General features: G+C 37.6%; 1 protein-coding gene across 10 annotated transcripts in view; it reads left to right on the top strand.

Moving 5' to 3' along the window:
* elavl4 (ELAV like neuron-specific RNA binding protein 4) overlaps positions 1-20,423 on the top strand; it is a 148,026-nt gene that overhangs the window by 28,779 nt on the left and 98,824 nt on the right. For 2 of the 10 annotated variants that reach the window (XM_043699232.1, XM_043699231.1), the window contains exons 1-2: positions 4,620-4,895; positions 17,457-17,697. In XM_043699232.1, the coding sequence (XP_043555167.1) occupies positions 4,848-4,895; positions 17,457-17,697 (289 nt within the window). In that variant the 5' untranslated portion in view covers positions 4,620-4,847. Of the gene's footprint in view, positions 1-4,619; positions 4,896-6,588; positions 6,731-6,775; positions 6,925-7,037; positions 7,161-7,582; positions 7,634-7,758; positions 7,818-17,456; positions 17,698-20,423 lie in introns of those variants that run through there. The other 8 variants (XM_043699225.1, XM_043699227.1, XM_043699230.1 and 5 more) reach the window with 8 other exon arrangements.

Here is a 20,423-nt window from a genome sequence, read left to right as displayed (position 1 = left end):
GTCCAAACGTGTTATTTGAAGTCATTGGAAACCCAACATCTCAATACCAAGACATCGTTGTAGAAATCCCTCAGCAGTCTACGCTTGACTGTCTTCAGCTGCTTATTCAATTACCTTGCCTCATATGTTCAAAAATGGAGCTGTCAGATGATGTGTTCAGATCCATGCATTGTTCCTCAGATAATGAAGAAATCCATGCTTATTTGCAGCAAATCCTGGACAACAAAAAGTATCACCTGTGACTCAATAACACTCTGGTCTCTGAACCACAAGGATCTGGGTTCAAGTCCCACTTGAGGCCTTGAGCATATAAAAACATACTGAATATTGAAATATCTCTCTGTCCTGGTTGATATTTACTCCTCAATCAACATCACAAAACAAACTATCTAGACCTTAACACATTGTTAATTTTAAAAAGTAGTTGTAGGAATATGACTGTTAGTCTGTGCTTCTGAGATTAGACAACTTGCCACATCTTCAGTTTGTACTCACCAAAGTCCACATTCAAATTCTGCCATTTCTGCCACCTGCAGCTCAATGACACCACCAGACTTATCTTCTCCTCCCCTGTAAACACTCCAAAGGGACAATTCCTTCCCCGCCACCATGGTCCACTCTCTATCAGCCCCAATCTTTCTTCATCTTTCCATGCCATCTTCCCATGCAATCACAGGGAATTTAACACAGTGCCTTTTCCTCCTCTCCTCTTCTTGTCCAAAATCCAAAACACTCCTTCCAGATGAAGCACTGATTTACTTGTATTCCTTTGTTTACTGTATTCAATGTTGACAATGTGGTCTCCTCTATATTGGAGAGACCAAACACAGAATAGACAACCATTTTGCTAAACACCCCTGCTGAGTCCACAATCATGACCTGTTATTCAGGTTGCTTGCCATTTTAATTGACCACTTTACTTTACTGCTCATATATCTGTCATTTGTCTGCTTCACTGTTCTAGAGGAGCTCAGCACAAACTTGAGGAACAACACGTCACCTTTCAGCTATGCACTTTACAGCCTTGCGTGTCGTTTTCATGTTTTAGCTTCCAAACTAATCTATTCTATATTTTTGTCATTAATACCTTTCTAGCCCAAAGCTTTGTTTCTTTACAACAACTACTTCCTTTGTCTTTCATTCCATGACATCTTTTGTTGTTTAATCTCTGCCACCCATTACCCTATCCTAAATCTCCCTTTTTGTTCTCCTTTTCCCCCTTCTCAACTTGTCTCCTGGGTCATAATGTCACCTGAGTCCTGATCTCAAATGAAACTGCGCATGCATAGAATGTAGATGCAGGCATTTCCTTTTAGCACATTGTGCATGCTCCTTGATGTCAGCAAACGCAGTCTTTCTACCTCCCTTCAATTGTAAAGATGAGTCATTTGGCAAAAAACATTTCTTCCTCCACCGATGCTGCTAGTCCTTCTAAAGCTTTTTTTTAGCTCTCCTGGTTTTATTCAAATTCCAAGCATCTGCACGATTTTGCTTGAATATGAGAGAACATAACCATTCCCCTTAATGTTCAATGGCATTGCCTCAGCATCAACATTAATTAGGAGCTGAACCAGGCCAGTGAGACAGATGCTGAGATTATTGGAACTGCTGTGATTCCTAAAATCTTCAGGCTTCTGTGGTGAGTCCCTCACTTCCTGACTCTCCAAAGCTTTTCTGTCACCTGCAAAAGAGAGAAGTCAGGAGAATGAGAGAATACTCACTCCTTGCTTGGTTGGGTGCAGCTCTAACAACACCCTGTTTTGTCCTAAATGGTACTAAGCTAGCTGCTTGATTGACACTGCATCAAAGGACAATACAGCACAGGAACATGCCTTTATGCCCTCCAAGCCTGCGCCGACACATTTAGCCCTTCCATTCTAAAATTGTCTTCACTTACATGATCCCTTTCCCTCTATTCCCTTCTTATTTATGTATTTGTCCAGGTGCTTCTTGAATACTGCTATTGTCTCTGCTTCCACCACCTCTTCTGGCAATGAGTTCCAGGCACTCACCACTGTTTGTGTGAAAAACATGATTCACATACCTCTTTTAAACTTCCCCCTTTGCACCTCGAACCTATATCCACTAGTAATTGACCCTTCCACCCTGAGAAGAAACCACATACTTTCCACTCTATCCACTTTATAAACTTCTATTAGGTCGCCCCTCAACCTCCTGCGTTCCAGTGAAAACAAATCCAGCCTAACCAACTTTTTTTCATACCAGGCAACATCCTGGTAAATCTTTTCTGTACCCTGTCCAAAGCATCCAAATCCTTCTGATGGTGTGATGACCAGAACTGTATGCAATACATGGCCTAACTAAAGTTCTATAAAGCTACAGCATAATTTGACTATCCTTAAACTCAATACCCTTCCAATGAAGGTAAGAATTCCATAAGCCTTTTTTACGACCAAATCTACCTAAACTGCTACCTTCAATGATCTGTGTACCTGTACATCCAGATCCCCCTACATATCAATACTCTTAAGGATTCTTAAGCCATTCAATGTATAATTTCCACCTGTACTTGACCTTCCAAAATACATCACCTCACGTTTGTCCAGATGAAACTCCATCTGCCATTTTTCTGCCCATGCCTCCAACTAATCTATATCCTGCTGTATCCTCTGACATTCCTCCTCACTATTCACAACTCCATCCGAACTTTGTATGTTCTCCAAATTTATTAATTAGACCAGCTACATTTTCCTCCAAATTATCTATGTGCATCACGAACAGCAGAGGTTCCTGCACTGATCCCTTTGGAACACCACTAGTCATAACCCTCCATTCTAAAAAGCATCCTTCCACCACTATCCTCTGTCTCCTATGACTAAGCCAGTTCTGTATCCATCCTGCCAGCTCATCTCCGATACCCAGTTTAAATATCTATCATTGATATACTGGCTTTGTAGTATATACTATATGTAGGCTTCTTCAGCAACTCCTTCAATTCTGCAAACTCCACCACTTTGAAGAACAAGGACAGCAAATGCATGAGACACCATCACCTCTAAGTGGTACACCACTTGATTTGGAAATATTTCACCATTCCTTCATTGTAGCTAGGTCAAAATCCTGAAACTTAATACTGAACATATTGTTTCGATCAAGTTTGTCACTTCAGCTGCAGCAAGACAATAAGAAGGCCCAACATGCAATGGGAACTCAAGATAAGTACTGACCTTCTCAACTAGTATGAAGACCATTTTAGAAGGATCTCATAATACACTCTAGCATTCGAAAGCTCTGTTAGCTCTCTAATAGACTGAAAGTGACACTACCACTGCTGTTTACTATACTGTGCTAAGCACTCTTCAGTGGTACAACAGATGGTAGTGCATCAATAGGTCAGTATTGATTGAATAAATGTGCCTCAGGGCAGCACCATATTAGGTAAGTGCTTATAACAAGATTTTACTTCTGATTCCAATTTCCTCAAAAACAAAATACGTCATTTAAAAATAAAAATCTCTGAATTCTAATGTTTGTTTATTCTAAAAAAAATTATGGATTTTCTTTTTACTCTCACAATCATCATCTATTCTCTGTATTAATTCTATCATGTACTGTACTTTTACTTTCCCAATTCAGTTGAAAATAGATAGTGTACAATTAAAAGAATTGTCTTTTTTGTTAGATATTGGTTAACCAAAGCTTGAATTGTTGAGAATTGTACGTTTCTCAGGGAGAAATGCTAAAATCGTAATGTGTGCTGTAGATTCAAATTAGGGTCCTATTCCAAGGATTTATTACCCTCAGATGCTCAGTCTCTATAGGACAGACAGAACATAAATTTTGTACAGCAATTTGGAATGCAAGCAGAATTGCAGTTTATGCTACAAAATAATCAATTTATTCTATTAATTTAGCAAAAACAAATTGAAACTGTTACTGAATGAATTTGTGAGCCTCAAATGTCAGTGCTCCAGATAACAGCTTTTTATTTTAACCTCATTTTGGACTAATTCTTTTTCAAAGGTATTTAGTCATGTCTAGTCACTGAATTAAGTTCTATTCTCTGTAATATTTGATATTTTGATCTCAAGCCAGGCAGATTCCAATTCAATGACATTTTTCTTCCATGATTACACCTTGTACATTGTCCCCCTCTGTACAAACCAAAACAATATCCTAAGCAATACAGACTTTATTTGAAATACCTACTGTGTGTGCAAAAAAAACAAAAATAACTGTAACAGTGATGTCTTTTCAGGTCTATTCTTGTAGACATTATTTCCTCATTGTGAAAAAAAAATTTGAACTAGAACTGCAGGCTTTTTGTTTTTAGTATTAATTGTTATTATAATTTTGGTCGTGTGTTTTCCATGGAATTATCACAGAGCCTTCAATCAGTATCTATATTTCTTGATACCTTTATTTCTCAAGTATCTGGGACTAGTTTAAGGTATGCCAATGATTAGAGAGATTTACAAATTTTTAATTAATGTAGGTGCAAATATGCTTTTTTTCTGTAGTTTGAATCAAGGTATATTTATTTGGAAGGAGTTTGGTTAAAAGATTTAGAAAAAAGAAACAAATTTAAGTTTGTACACACTGCTCACCTTGTGGTAACGCAGAGAACTGTAACTGGAGGAACACTTGCTCAACAGCCATGTTGGAGTAACATAAGCTGCCTCAGCAATACGTTTAACACAGTCTTAATATGAATTTGATAGAAGAAAATTTGCATTGCTGTTTGTTGGGCTAGTACTGGCTAAGACAAGGCAAAATTGACCAATTTGTCGCATGGTAAAATCTATGGAAAACAAGCCCCTTTTTGCAAATACATTTGGCCAAATGTCAGAAGTCTTTTGATTGTGTAAATTTGAACTGTCAGTAAAATGTTTGAAATTGGCAGAACACTAAATGCTGCTTTATTGCATAATGAGGTAAGGTATTTTATTTTACGGGCAAACAGTATTGTACATCATTCCTTCCAATTAAATTGTAATTGTGTTCCGATAATATATTTAAGAATTCTGCTGATGATGTGGTACTTAATTATTATGTTACATTTTTGTCCAATAGATTCAGAATGTTTGTCATATATTGTGGACTATTGTTGAAAATTATGTTTAAATCTTCAAACTGCTACGGAATAGGTGATTATTAATGCTGAATTAGCTGGTGTGGTTTGTATGAGCTCAATGGCAACTGATGCTAATGTTAGGACAAATTTTGTGTTGCAAGAACAGCTAAAAGATAACATTGATAACAGGTAATGGAAATGAGGGGTCTCTGTGTATAGTTTTCAAATAACTTATCTCTTTTTGTAGAAAATGGACAACTTTATATGTGGAGTTGTAATCTGGCAGATCATGTAAGTGATTGCTCGTGAAGGTAGAGAAAAGCTTATAATGGAAAATCTATGTTCCATTAACTGTTGTAAATTACCAGGAGAATAAATTCGCTCAACACAAACTAAAATTGTTCTTTACATCCTTGTATTGTTGCAAAACACTTGGCTTGTAAACCTGGAGCTGTTGATTTCTTGAATTCGAGCATGCTGGTGTTTTTTTGTAGAGCCAATCTCTCTCAATATCAAAACATTGTTACAGATTCGATTCCTTACTTTAATAGGTTGAAAATATATAATTTTGATGTCTTGAAGATATGCCAAATATTGATTTCTACCCAGAAATATTTTTCCAACGTACCTTTAAGTAGCGTCCGTTCAACTATTAAGAATTGTTAAATATATGTTCCATAATTTTGGTACCGCACGATTGTCAAATTTATTTGTTTTCTTACAAGCAATAGCTGTACTTACTTATGTTAACGCTAACATTTTTTGTAAGCTTTTATTGAGATTTGTTAACTGTTCAATTAACATGCTGTTTTGCATGTGTGGTTAATGGACAATGCAAGCTGACATAATAGATTTAGAGATGTTACAGAAATTTATTTCAAGTTAAATTGAAGCTCAACCATCGTTGTTGGGACCATTTTGAATAGCATAACAAACATTTTTCAGTTTGGTAGAATAAAGAATTCAAAGTAATAGTTTAAGGGGAAAAACATTGAAGTTGAACATTGAACTAAATTCAGTTTCTTCACATAATTCTCTTTATACACAAAGTGCACTCTGAGCCCCAAGGCTTTGCATTAATTATGCACGTTTTGAGAAAGCAACTGTCAGAATAGATAAGGTAGGTGAAACACTTAAATTTTAAAGTCGAGTTTGCTTGACAATGGTTATGTGATGCAAACATTGAAGCATGACTGAGATATGACATCTTGTCTTCTCTACATTTCATGTTGAAGATTGCAAATCCAGAGTATACAATATTCAGGGAAAATTTGTGTGTGTATGTGTGTTGGTTTCTTAATTTCGGCCTAATTACTAGGGGCATTGTGCAGTTCAAAAGCTCTTCTATGTTGTGCATAGAGGTCACCGCATCATTAACATCGTCAATCTGGTAAAAGCTAATTTCAATAGCAGTTGATGTCATGACAGCCTTTTATTTTTCTAGCCAATCAGACACAAGCGGTAGTGACAGATGGTCCCATAAATGGGTGTAAAAGGGTGAAGCAGCCAACCAATTCTGTGAGCTGATTTGTTGCTTCCTGTAGCATAGATTCAGTACGGCTTTCTTCTTTTGTTTTGCACAAACACTTGCACTGTGCTTTTGGATCTTTAACAGAGGAACTGAAATATTATAGGTCTTCTCCTGGAGATTTCAAGTACGATAAGATCTAATCCTGTGCAATAAGAATGGTTATGGTATGTACTAGGACTTGGTATATTTTAATCTACTTGGGAAATGTACCAAAATGATTCATTTTAATGTTTTTATTAGTGTAATAATGAAAGTCTATCTGTGAAGAAACAAACAAAATTAAAACCTATACTCAAGCTTCGGTGAAGACTCCAAAATAGTGTTCAGCATTTACAATGACTTAAAGGATGTGATTTGTGTAAGTACCCGTACAAACACATATTGTATTTCAAAGAGTTTGCAATTGTGACCTCATCAGAGAGGAGGAGGCTTGTATGCTGTACTATGTGGTATATGTTGATTTCTTGTGACTCGAAACATCAGTGTTGTAGAGGAGGCATGCCTGCTTTTTACATAACACCCTTTCGGTTTTGATTCACTGAAGACTACAAATTTTTTTGCTAATCAAAAATGGAATGGGGTGGTCTAAAACTGGTAGGTGTTTAAAAGATATGATATTTGCCTCAGCACCAGTAACATGTTTTTTGGTTTTAATACAGTATTTGAAAACATTTGATCTTTGTGAGTAAAGGAATCCCTTTTGGTTTTTAAGCATATTTTATTTAAGATACATATTCATCAAGCCTGTAGTGTTCATGAGCATTTATGGAGAGTTGAGTAGAATAGAATTATTCTTTTTTTTCCCTCCATTCACTATGATCTGTGAGCTTTTTCATCAGCTACTTGTTTTGATGGGTGCAATATAAATAAGATTAGACTGAACAGCTGAAATGAAAGTGATAGCTAGAAAGAAAAGCCTGTGAAAGGTTGCCAGGGAAACAAGCTAAAGGAAGCTGAACAGAGAGCAGGTGGCAGTCATATGGGAATACCATGAAGCAAACGGTAGAGCAGGCACTGTGATTGTCTCTTCCATTCTGTGAGAGTCACAACTTTAATTGTTTCAAAAGGTGTTAATTATATTCCAGACTAGAGGCTAGCTCATTTGAAGCTATTATTAGACATCTGTGCTTTAAATGTGAATGGCATTTCATTGGATTTTCTTTCTATGTTGCTGAACCTGTCAAAGGGGACGATATTGTGAGTCAATAAGTAAAGAGAAAATTGGTCAAATAAAACCCGTAAGAGTAAATTGTGAGTACTACACTGCTGGTGTTTCTTACAGAGATTACTAAAATTTTTCATGAGGCTACCCTGTTATTTGAATCTGATGATGATTATTGCTTCACCCAATTTTTAACATTGTAGTACTTTAGCAAAGAGGAGTTCATGAATTGTTCAATTGAGACTAAAAATATGATGTGTTCGATGTGAGGAATTGGAGAAAACAAAGATATTCAACTACTGCTAAAACAGGATGAAAGTGCTAACTCTTTATAGAATATTGTTTGTCAAATGTGTTGCTTTTATTAATACTTGTATGTTTTTAAAATTATCTCAATGTTCTAAAGGAAGATGGGTTGTGCATTATAGTGTTATTACCAGACTCTGAATTTTATAAGGCCTACAGATTAGAAATCATATTAAACAGCAGATTTTATTTGTGCAGGACACCACCCCAAAATGGACAAGTACAAATATTTTTTGTTCATGTCTTTGTTCCTGCTTTGACACATATATGAAGATTATCTGTATGGTTCTATAATAACATAATGAATATTTATTTGTATAAAATGCACTTAAACGCTGAATACTGTCCATTTCATAGTGAAGGCAACTTTAGTTTAAAAATTATTTGAGGCTCATTCATTTCTAGTTAAATCATCTTAAATAAATAAGCCCTAAATCAGGTGAAATATTTAAAGCTTGAAGATGTTTTAAAATAATTTTAAAATGCTTGGAATTGGTATTAATATTATGTTTTAAAATTACTGACTTTAGTATTCATAAAACATTTAATGATGATCTTGTTTTAAAAATACTATTCAAAGTATGTTATGTTTTAGTTAAATGTTTTACCATTAATTAATTTTAAATTACATTGATAACTTAAACTTAATCAGCATTAGCAAAGGAAATTTTCCAGATTTATACGTTTGCTGGCAAATTTAATGTGATTAGTCAAAATATAACTAGGATATTTGCAATTGTATGACAGTATTAATACTGTTGTGAAAGGAAATTAGAGGAAATGGATTTTGTGGCTGAAAGAAACTGTAATTAATATTAAAATGATATAAAAAGGGATAATTTATTTCCAATGAACTTGTTTGTTGTCACTTGTAAGAAAAAATAGTAATCTAATAATCATTTTATAATCTCTGTGGTGCAATCTGCAAGACATTCAATAACATATAAACAATTGCAGCCCCTTCCTCATCAACACAGACCAGCCTTCTTTCTGCAGTTCTAGGTTTTGCTGAGCGTTACCATTTACTAACCAAGCAGAATAAGTAAATTCAACTGAATTTTTGAACAAATTATTGCTTTTCTTTAAATCAGTTGCTTTATGCAGTAAAGTAAAGACAAATTTTGCAAATTGATGTGATAATTTTGGAACAAACAATGGGGACTAATTATTAAGTATTACAATACCATTGTGAATTTTGATTTTTTTTAGAACAATAAATTGTAATCATGTTTGAATTTTATTTAACTATACCTGTGCATAATCCAAAGATGTTTGGTTTCATTTACTTCATTTCTGTTTCCTCTGATGGAACTTGAACCAACTGATGCAATTTTTGCTGTGACAATTACTGTGACAAATCACACCATGCAAGTAACTCTAGAGAAAAAATTAAATTAGAAATACAGATTTCTGACATTGCAAATATGGTTTTTGACTACATTAAATATCTGACATTTCTATTTATTGACAAAAGATGATTTTTGTGCACCAAATAACATCCCTTTTGAACTAACTGGTGTGGTAGAAAATATATTTCTCAAAGCTCTACACAAAAGTATTGAAATGCCACACTATTCTGCAAATTGTTATCTGAATTGTTGAATCTGTTTTTATATTTATAGTTTCATCAAATCTAAGATATTCTTCATTAAATGCATACTGTGACATTTCTTTCTCATCTAATCTGTACCTCTGCTGGAAAAGGAGCAATTTTAACCACTGTATTTTTAACCAAATCATCCATAGCAACTGATTTGTTAATTAATTTTCTCTTCTCCCCCCCCCCCCCCATCTTTTATCCTCTGCAAAACTCTCATTGTCTGTGCAATATAATGTAATTATGTTTTTGTCACTACACATTTAAATAGAAATTTTCTTTTAAAAAGAAAAATTGTTGTTTCATCATACATTAACGGTCCCTAATTAAACTAATTTGAGTATTTAAATTTTATACAACTTTTCAGAAACTCAAAATATGACATACAACAAATAATAATTAAAGATCTAATGTGATTTTTATAGTTTGTTTTCAAGAAATCTTTGTTGTGATTGCTGTGTACAATAGTATATGTTATGTGAATGGATGAACCATTTGAAAACAGGAGATAACAGCAGATTGCATAAAACAGTATTAATGTGCTAGTTTATTATTGTAACAGCTTGGAATATCTTTTTCAAAAGGTAGGGTGGAAGTGCATAGAGTATATGGAACACTCAGGAAAATTCTATTTTCAGTTGTACACCCTCAATGTACACATTTTTTGATAATTGAAAATGACTTCTTTCATAAAATGCAGACAAAATGAGGAGAAAGCTGTAGACTCTGGCAGTTCAGTGAACCATACCTGCTTCATCAATTATCAGATTAAAAAACATTGCAGAGGTTGTGATCAACTAAATTGCAATATGTGATTCTGATGACACAGTCTGCAGCTGCACAATGTCAATTGCATCTTGGTCCTAGTTTCATGGTGAAAATGTTGAGTTAATTTGTGATTTGAGAGAACAGATATTCAAAAGTGAGTCTAAATGAGCATCGTAATTTTGGATGAGATTTTAGCATGTAGCCTAAAAAGGAAACTGCAGGGTTTTTTGACAAATTCGACAAGTTTGGATTACTGCTATAACGTGTTGTATAACATTTGTAATCTGCTTGTCCAAATTTAAAATATTAGTTATGAACTAAATGGAAGACTACACTGAACTTAAAAGATTTGCCCGTGATGATCAATGTACACATGTTGCAAAATTTCATTTACTTTGTAGAGCTAAAGAAAACACAACAAGCAAAATAATATGAAGAAAACTATAATGAAAATATTTCACATGAGTTGAGATTAATTACAAACACTGAGGTTTAAAGTGACTTTTTATTTTGACCTTACTGGGATACGAGGTTTTACTTGTTTATTTTCATGATCTTTGGTAATATGTCTTTGTTATATTAGTACATTCATGTACCACCATGTAGTAATCTAAAACTCCAATCTCTAATAAAGAGCCGAGGTGCAACTTTAGCCAGGAGTGCAAATCAGTTTTTCATTCCTAAACGTTTACAAGATGGTAATACTATAAAAGATTTCAGAGCAGGATACTCAAAGGAGGCAAGTTGAATTCTAGATTACCCATCCATAGTAAAGCTATGTGGTCAGCAGAAGTGGTGGAGGTAGATGCAATTACAACATTGAAAAGACATCTGAATAGGTATATGAATAGGAAGGTTTAAGAGGGATATGGGCCAAATGTTAGCAAATGGGACTAGAACAGATTATGATGTTTAGTCGGCACGGACGAGTTGGACCAAAGGATCTGTTTTCGTGCTGTATGACTCTGTATTACCCGTACCACCCGTTATACACCATTTCCGAAAGTTATGTTTATTCCCAGTGATCTATCAGAAAAACTGACAATCTTATATGGAACTGTAAAGGTCTACAGCTCATAATAAGGCACATTCAGTCTACCATGTCCATATTTACTCCTTGCTAGAACAAGTTAGATCTTAACTTTATTGCCTTCTTTTCATAATCTTATTGCTTACTTAGTTTAAATTTTTTTAAATCCTTTGACAAGAGATGCAACACTGCCAAACCTTAACTACTCTCTGTGGCAAAACAGTCGTTGTTCTAACAACCGTCTGAGTGATGATTCTCTGAGTGATGAAATTTTTCCTGACTCTCTCCTAACTTTCCAAGAGACTGTTTTATAATTGCTGACTAAGGATCATTATATGTATGCTTTTGCCTTGCCAGTGCTGCTCACTTGTCAGTATTTATGGGCGGCACGGTGGCACAGTGGTTAGCACTGCTGCCTCACAGCGCCAGAGACCCGGGTTCAATTCCCGCCTCAGGCGACTGACTGTATGGAGTTTGCACGTTCTCCCCGTGTCTGCGTGGGTTTCCTCCGGGTGCTCCGGTTTCCTCCCACCATCCAAAGATGTGCAGGGTCAGGTGAATTGGCCATACTAAATTGCCCATAGTGTTAGGTAAGGGGTAAATGTAGGGGTATGGGTGGGTTTCGCTTTGGCGGGTCGGTGTGGACTTGTTGGGCCTAAGGGCCTGTTTCCACACTGTAATCTAATCTAATCACAAATCTAATCTATTTAATTCCCAACCCTGTAGACTCATTGAGTTATTGAGCACAGAAACAGAATCTTTGGCCCAATTCGTCTGTGTTGACCAGATATCCCAAACTCCCCTCATCCCATTTGCCAGTATTTGGCCCAAATCCCTCAAACGTCTCCTATTCATGTCCCCATCCAGATGCCTTTTTAAATGTAATTGTACCCGCCTCCATGACCTCCTCGCACAACTCTTTCCAAGTACGTACCACCTCTACGTTGCCTTCTTAAAAAACTTGTCCCTTTTAGAGCTTTTTCCTCTTACCTTAAGAACTAGACTAGGGGGCATAGTTTTAAAACACCTAGATTCAACCTCTATTGTGGAACCCGATACACATGTGGCCCAGATAATATGGGATTAAGTGGGTTCATTTCCTGAAAGTCATTAGTCAGTAGCTTCCTAACTAGAGGAGATACACTGTCCTTGATAAACTGATCAAGACTTTAATATAATTTGCTTTTAAACTATTGACTTCTCTTCAACCTATTCCTCAAGTCTCTTCTCATAGCTGTAGTTTCCCATCTGATACATTTGTCTGGTGAATCCTATATCTATCTAAGTGAATCTAGGGCAGAATCTTATGAGGACCTGACCAACATGGGCTATGGTGAAATTCATGGCATCGTGTGAGAATTCCAACTAAGCCTGTTTCAATGTTGGGAGCAACTCGTTGCGTCTTTTATGCATTTGCTAAGTGGAAAAGTGAGTTTCTCCCCTATGTGACAAGTTGCCAATTAATTGTAGCTTGTGGAACATCTTATTAATGGCACAACTCACCTCATTAATATTCATTTTCCTATTTTACCAAGTATGCCGAACAAGCTCAAATTCAAAAATTCTTGACAGAAAAGTCAGAGATGGTATCGAGCAAATTCATCTCACTACTTGCACAGGACATCTGTGTTGGACACCAAGTACTGACATCTGAAGACATGCTCTGTGGGCACCATCCACATGCACTCATGTCTATTGACATTATCATCTGATGTGCCAGTCTATAAGAACACACATGGCACATCTCTAATCCACTTACAGGACACTTGCATTTCAAAACTATGCCTTAGGCTACATTGTCAAGCATCATTGTAATGCAGCTGAAAAGACACTTTGTGCACAGGGACATGCACTCACCTCAGATTGAACCAGGCTGAATCTTCAGCCACTTTGCTTGCTATCAATACACTCACTCACTTTAAGCCCACTATTGCCTTGCCTTGCCTTTGTGCAATTTGTCCTCTCAGCCAGAGATACCAAGCTCACAGTTCTGCAATATTGCCGTGCCATTTAATACAGACACAAAAACCAGGGAAGCTTACTGTGTCTTCAGTCCAGTCAAAGGGGATAATCTTCAGTCAGGAGTTCCCAGCAGAGCAAATCAAAGGGAGCCAATATTACCAGTCCAAGGTGATGAATACAGTCAGGCAGCAGCTTGGCACAGTTAAAGACAGAATGCTCTCCAAATAAATGATGAGGTATATTGTCAGGCAGCCCACCTTAACTCTTTCTGCCCTATTGTGGCTTTTTTCATCCTGGATTGAAAGGGAGAGACAGATATTGAGGGCACTGAACATGGATGACATAGTTGTTAGTTTTGGTGCAGGTGATGGTGTCCGAAGCAAATGAGTAAGCAGCACAGATGGCATGCAGGGTTCATGTTGGCAGTCAGTGTAGGTGACAGCAAGTGAAGGAAGATGTTTCAGAAAGTACTGAGAGTGGTAGAAAATGTGCCTTTTTGAGAGGTCCATACAGTAGCAGAAAAAGGGTGAGCATAAAGTAACAGAGAGAAAAAGGTGGTAACTATGCTGACAGAGTATAGAACTCTTCCGAAGAAGAGTCATACCAGATTCAAAATGTTAACTCTGTTTCTCATTCCACAGATGCTGACAGACCTATTGAGTTTCTCCATCATTCTCTGTACTTGTTTCAGATTTCCAGAATTGTTTTTATTCAGTCTTTCTACATTGCTGTGCATTTCTCCAGATGGCTGAAACTATACTGACTTAGCTGGAAGCCTCGGGCCAGGCTGGTATGGTCTGGTGTATTGCCTCTTCCAATGATCCTGGTGGACATCTTGTCTGAATGCCACCTCATCCAGCAGGATCTTCAGGTTCTCGCCCACAAAATAGGACACCAAATTTCCTTTGGTTATCATGCATGGGACAAAGGTCAGGAACTGTGTCGGGCAGCTCAAGACTGACAGTGCTTTTCTGAGAACACATGACTTTTGTAGATGGTGTCAGCAGTTCAAGGATATCTTGGCAGTGACAAGTTGTTCTAGGAACGGATGGGATGAGAATTGGATTTTGTAGGGCAGAATAGGTAGTTAGTGCGGCAAGTTGATAAGGTACAATGAAAAAACTTGGGATGCTATACAGCAATAAATCTTCCAAAACCCAATGCAACTTGCAATTAGGCAAAAATAGTAATATTCAGTTATAGTCTTTTTATTCTCCTGATTTACTTTCATAAAGGGACATTTAAAACTGCATACAGTACTCCAACTTTGACTTAACCAATTTTTTCTGCAAAGTAGCAATTTTTGGCTCCGAAATTTTGTCTTTATTTGTAAAACCAAGAATGCTGTTGACTTTATAATACTTCATCTTCCTGCATTCTCACTCTTCATAGGAATTATTACTGGGAACTGCTTCAGGAGTTCCAAAATAGTTATAATTTCAACACATGATCAACAGAAATCATGTTTTGTACGTATCTAGAATTTCCACTAAAGTTATTGCAGCCAGTAAGAAAAACAACGAGAACATTTCCTAAATATATTGTATAATGATCCTTCTCTCTTCATTTTCAGTGTCTTTGAATTAAGAATTCACTTCTTTTTCCTCAAAATGTATGATCATCACTTATCCATATTAAGTCCCTCCACCTATTCATTTAATTAACTTATCTCTTCCTTAAATCTCCTCACCATATGTGTAATCCTTTATTTTTGTACCAGCAACAAATTTTAAAATTCTGCTCTTTATGCCAAAATGTACATTCAATAGGTGCTGAGAGTAAAAACAATGACTGCAGATACTGGAAACCAGATTCTGGATTAGTGGTGCTGGAAGAGCACAGCAGTTCAGGCAGCATCCAATGAGCAGCGAAATCGACATTTCGGGCAAAGGCCTGATGAAGGGCTTTTGCCCGAAATGTCGATTTCGCTGCTCCTTGGATGCTGCCTGAACTGCTGTACTCTTCCAGCACCACTAATCCAGGTGCTGAGAGTAATCAACTGAGGTTTTGATTATAATTACATCTCTGATCTGAGCAATACCCATTTACTGTAATCATTCGATTCTGGACCATTGACTAACTTTCTTTCTATGTTGCAGTAAAAAAAAAGTTTTAATAATGAAGTCTGTTGAAATCAGGGTCTATATATAACACATTTGCTTTATCTGCTTATTCCCTATCTCAAAAACAAATTTTTAAATGTGTCCAACATAACTTACATTTAATAAATTCTTGCTGGTCTTTGATTTACCAATGCATTTCACAGAGCACCATGTTTATCTTAAATTATGGATTTTAAGCTAACATAATGTATAATTTACTGATTCAAGTGCTGTTTACTTTCATTTAATTTCTGTATGTAATGTTCTCAGATGTATTACTCAAGTTAGTACTTTTGTCATCAACACATTCTCCTCTTCCTGCTCAAGCTCATCCTCACCCTGAACAACTTCCCTTTGAACTCCTCTCACTTTCTTCAGATCGAAGGGGTGGTCATGGGTAACCACTTAGGCCCCAGTTTTGCATATCTAATTGTGGGGTATGTGGAACATTCCTTGTTCCAGTCCTGCTCTGGCCCACTCCCACAACTCTTTCTCTATTATATCGATGATGTCATCAGTGCTGCTTCCCTCTCTCACCCAGAATTGGAAACGTTATTTATTTCGCTTCCAATTTCCACTCTGCTCTCACCTTTACTTTGTCCATCTCCAACTCTTCCTTTCCCTTTCTTGACTTCTCTGTTTCTATTTCTAGGGATAGGCTGGCCACTAGTATCCACATCAAAACCCGCAGTTACCTTGACTACACACCCTCACTTCTTGCTTCTTGTAAAGACTCTATTCCATTCTCCCAGTTTCTGTGTCTCCGTTGCATCTGTTATGATGATACCAACTACGACAAGGGGCCTCTAAAATGTCCACTTTCTTCCTCAACCAAGAATTTTCCAGCACCACAGTTGACAGGGCCTTCAGCCAGGTCAGACTGAAATCCTGCACTTTGGCCCTCACCCCTTTTCCTCCAAGCATCCACGTGCAGAAGATCATTAGCCACCGTTTCCAGCGCTTTCAGCAAAATGCCACCACCTGATACATATTCCCCTCCCCTGTCAGCCTTCAACAGGGAACGTTCCCTCTGGGATACCCTGAGCCATTCCTCCTTCATTCCCAACACACTCATGGCACGTTCCCCTACAATTGCAGAATGTATAACATCTGCCTATTTACTTCCTCCCTTCCCACTATCCAAGGCCCCAAACACACCTTTCAGGTGAAGCAGCATTTTACCGGCACTTCACTCAATCTAGTCTACTGTATTTGCTGCTCACAGTGTGGTTTTCTCTAAATTGGGGAAACAAAGCTCAGACTGTTTGATTCACAAAACACCATATTCTGTCCACAAAAAAAGACCCTTCCAGTTGCTTGCCACTTCAACACACTACCATGTTCTCTGGCCAACATCTCTGTCTCAGGCTTGCTACAGTGCTCCAGCAAATCTCAGTGCAAGCTTGAAAGGACAGCACCTCATTTTCTACTTGGGGACCTTCAATCTTCCGGACTCAATATCCCATTCAACAATGTTAGGGCTTGAGCACTTTTATCCATGCTTTCCCCTACTCCCATACACCAGGCCTTTTCATCACTTGGACTGCTACCACACACTACCCATTAACAGTGATTAATAGTTCCCATTAGCAGCTATTTATTCCCTCAGACTGACCTTTAACTACTTCTTTGTCTGTCCAACTGTTTTTCTCCCTCTTTGGAGTCTATCTCCACCTATTATTTACTGTCCCTCCATTCCTTACCCATCTTCTGTATAAAAAAAACATTATTTTCCCACCTACCATCAGTTCTGAAGAAAGGTCACTGGACCCTAAACATTGACTCTGCTTTCTCTCCACCTCTGCTGTCAGACCTGCTGCATCTTTTTCTGTTTCTGTTGTAGTATCTTTGTGATTTTTAAATGGGATGAAAAAAGTTGGATTTTCTGTGTCGGACTTTGGAAATGTGTTTATTGTCTTGTAACCATGCATGGAATTCTAATGCTGACTTTGCATTTTCTTAGATAATCAGCACCATGGAACCTCAGGTGTCAAATGGCCCTTCATCAAACACTCCGAATGGCCCATCAAGCAACAATAGAAACTGTCCATCACCTATGCAGACAGGTGCTCCTACAGATGACAGTAAAACTAACCTCATAGTCAACTATCTTCCCCAAAACATGACACAAGAAGAATTCAGAAGTTTGTTTGGGAGCATCGGTGAAATAGAATCATGCAAACTTGTTCGAGATAAAATAACAGGTTAGTTTGGGCCTGAAGTAGGAAATAAACTGTAAGCATATAGCAATTCTGTTCAGGCAGATCCAAGCAAAATGTTCAATTTGTCAAACTTTTGAAGTCTTGTATGGTGAGATTATGAAGCTTTAATATTATTCCTGTTTTAACATTTAAATTAGAAAGCCTTGTATTTCCTTAGGGGCTTCCAGTCTCCAGCTGTGTATGGTAGGAGTTAAATTAATGGTATTACTAGCCATTTTCAGCTATTTACATATTAGAAGATACCATAGGTTACCCAGAAGAAAACCCATGTCAAAATTACAGACATAGGTACTGTAATCTCTCAATATGTACTGTGACTACTGCAATGATAAAATTTCAAACATAATATCATTTTCATTCTCAATGGCAACAAAGAAGCAGCAGTATTGATCAATTGCCCACCATGTGCTTATCTCATGTTTCTTTCCACAAAGTCACGTGCTAAATATAACCAGATGACTGATTCACTACGCTAATTTTCGCAAAAGGTGGAGTTTGCCCCAATTAGTTCTGGCATTGAATTTTAGGAGTTTTGCACATTTTGAGGAAGATTTTTTTGGATGTGATGAAGCCCATAGCTAGAGAGCTGGCAAGATACCCGAGTTGACCCCTTTGGTGAAGATCCACTGTAATAGAGCCAGTCGGGCAATTAATATGCCACTGGCAGGTCTTCCATGGGATCAGGATCCATGGAACATAAATCTCACCCTTAAAGGGCAATCAGAAAATCAGGACTTGGCAGCTCTTTTGCACTCTGTAGTGACCTCGGGCAAAGATAAGTGATGACAGTAGGGATCAGGAGAGGAGTATATGGGGGTTGGCAGTCAGCAGGGTGCCCTTTTCTCAATGCCAGATCCTTCCATCAGATACTAAGTGCCTTTGAACAAGGAACACCCCCTTCCCCCAACCCCACAAAACTGCAAGCAATCTGCATAGGATTGCTTGTTTTGCTGTCTGAATAGCAAGCTCACCCACAAGCCTCGAGTTATTACTAGCGACAATGAGTTGAGACCCTTTTCTGGGCATCAGTTAGAGTTTAAAAGCTTCAGCTGGAGGTGGTATAGGGAGGTTGTCCATTTGTCAATGTCCATGTGCAGAAACAAAAGTTGATGGTCCCTACCCTGCCTGATTAGCTGGCTTGTCCCATCTCTACACTTCCCATGGATTACTGCATAAAATATGCTCGATATATTATCATCTATGTACCTCAATTTCTATTCCCAACTGCTTGCACAAGTAATTTCCTGGTGGAAATTTATAAAACTCATCTTCCTTTGGGCAACAAGGTGCTAATATAGCAACACGAGATATTACCATCCAACAAGGAATATAATTATTGTCTCATCAAGCCATAAATCATTTTTATTCCTCTTCGTTATGCATTTAATCTGCTGAATAATCATTCTGTGTAAATGTTCCTGATCTCCAAAGGAAATTAAGTAAGATCACCCTTTCATGTACAGTCCTTTTGCCAATTGTTCATCATTTCTTTCTTCATCCTGACAGGACAACCAGGAAACATTAGACTTTTCAGCAGCTCTTCCTCATTCTCTGCACACTTTTTTGATTCTGTACTTTTATGAGCTATAGTTTTTTTTTCAAAATTCTAAAACTTTCTGCAGACAAATTTGGATCAAACACACAGCTAGAGGTGGCACTATAGAAGTAGGGCATACAGTGCCTCATTCCTTCTGCCTTGACCTATGTGGTGTCCCATACTAGAGAGGACATTCATGAATGAATATGAATTCACTCTGCTTGTGGCAGAAACCACCAACTGGTACTAATGTGACATCAGCTGTATCACTGTGTCACTATTTACAATGTTGGACCACACAGGTCTATTTAATGTGCTCGCTTGTCACTCTCAAAAACTTGTGTTCAACTGAAAGAGGGGCCCAGCATTAACATCACTTAAAGGGCTCGATGCATGCAGGTAAGAAAAGGTAGAATAACTTCTGCTACAGTATTTGGAAGTACAAGGAAATGTTTTTGGAGGTTTTGTGGTATGTTCCTGGATTTTCCCAGCATCACAGGGAAAGTGGGGAATTTTGTGATCTATGTACACAAAGGCTGCAGATGTAATGCTTCTAAGTCTGCAACACAGTATAAAGGTGGCTACAGGCAGTGGAGAAGACAAATCCTGAACAATACTTAATGCCAAGTTGGAGTCTGATACCTCGATGCTCCTTGACAGAATCAGGAGGCTAGCTGACAGACTAGACATTGCAGCCAATGTCTCTGGGTGCATCCTCATCGTCTCTGTAGGCTAACTCATGGATGACTTCATCTGAATCCCTATAATTGAATCTGTATGTGACCTCCTCTTCTGCTGAATCTGCATACCAGTACGCTTTAACCCCTGACAACTGCAACCTGCTCATTTCTGGTGACTCACCAACTGCAAAGAATCTAACTTTGTTATAGCCCCTAAAGTACATGCTGGAACAGAATCTGAACTGGTGGTTCTGAGTACCAGATCAAATGATCGGGCTTTCTTAACAATTACTGTGCTGTAATTTGAACTCCTGATTGTGCGATGACCAAGCAGACAGCGGTTTTTCAGAGCAGAATGTAATAGGGGTCTGAATGACATGACCTGTGGGAAGATGTCTTGCAGAATTGGGTGAAAAGTATGGCAAGACTCATCATGACTTCAAATTCATCCCGCCCTAGCTTTTATGCATTTCACAAAAGCAACATGGCAA

This window comes from Chiloscyllium plagiosum, chromosome 11, assembly GCF_004010195.1.
Source record: "Chiloscyllium plagiosum isolate BGI_BamShark_2017 chromosome 11, ASM401019v2, whole genome shotgun sequence".
In the NCBI taxonomy this organism is placed as follows: Eukaryota; Metazoa; Chordata; class Chondrichthyes; order Orectolobiformes; family Hemiscylliidae; genus Chiloscyllium; species Chiloscyllium plagiosum.
This window is presented reverse-complemented; position numbering and strand designations above follow the sequence as displayed.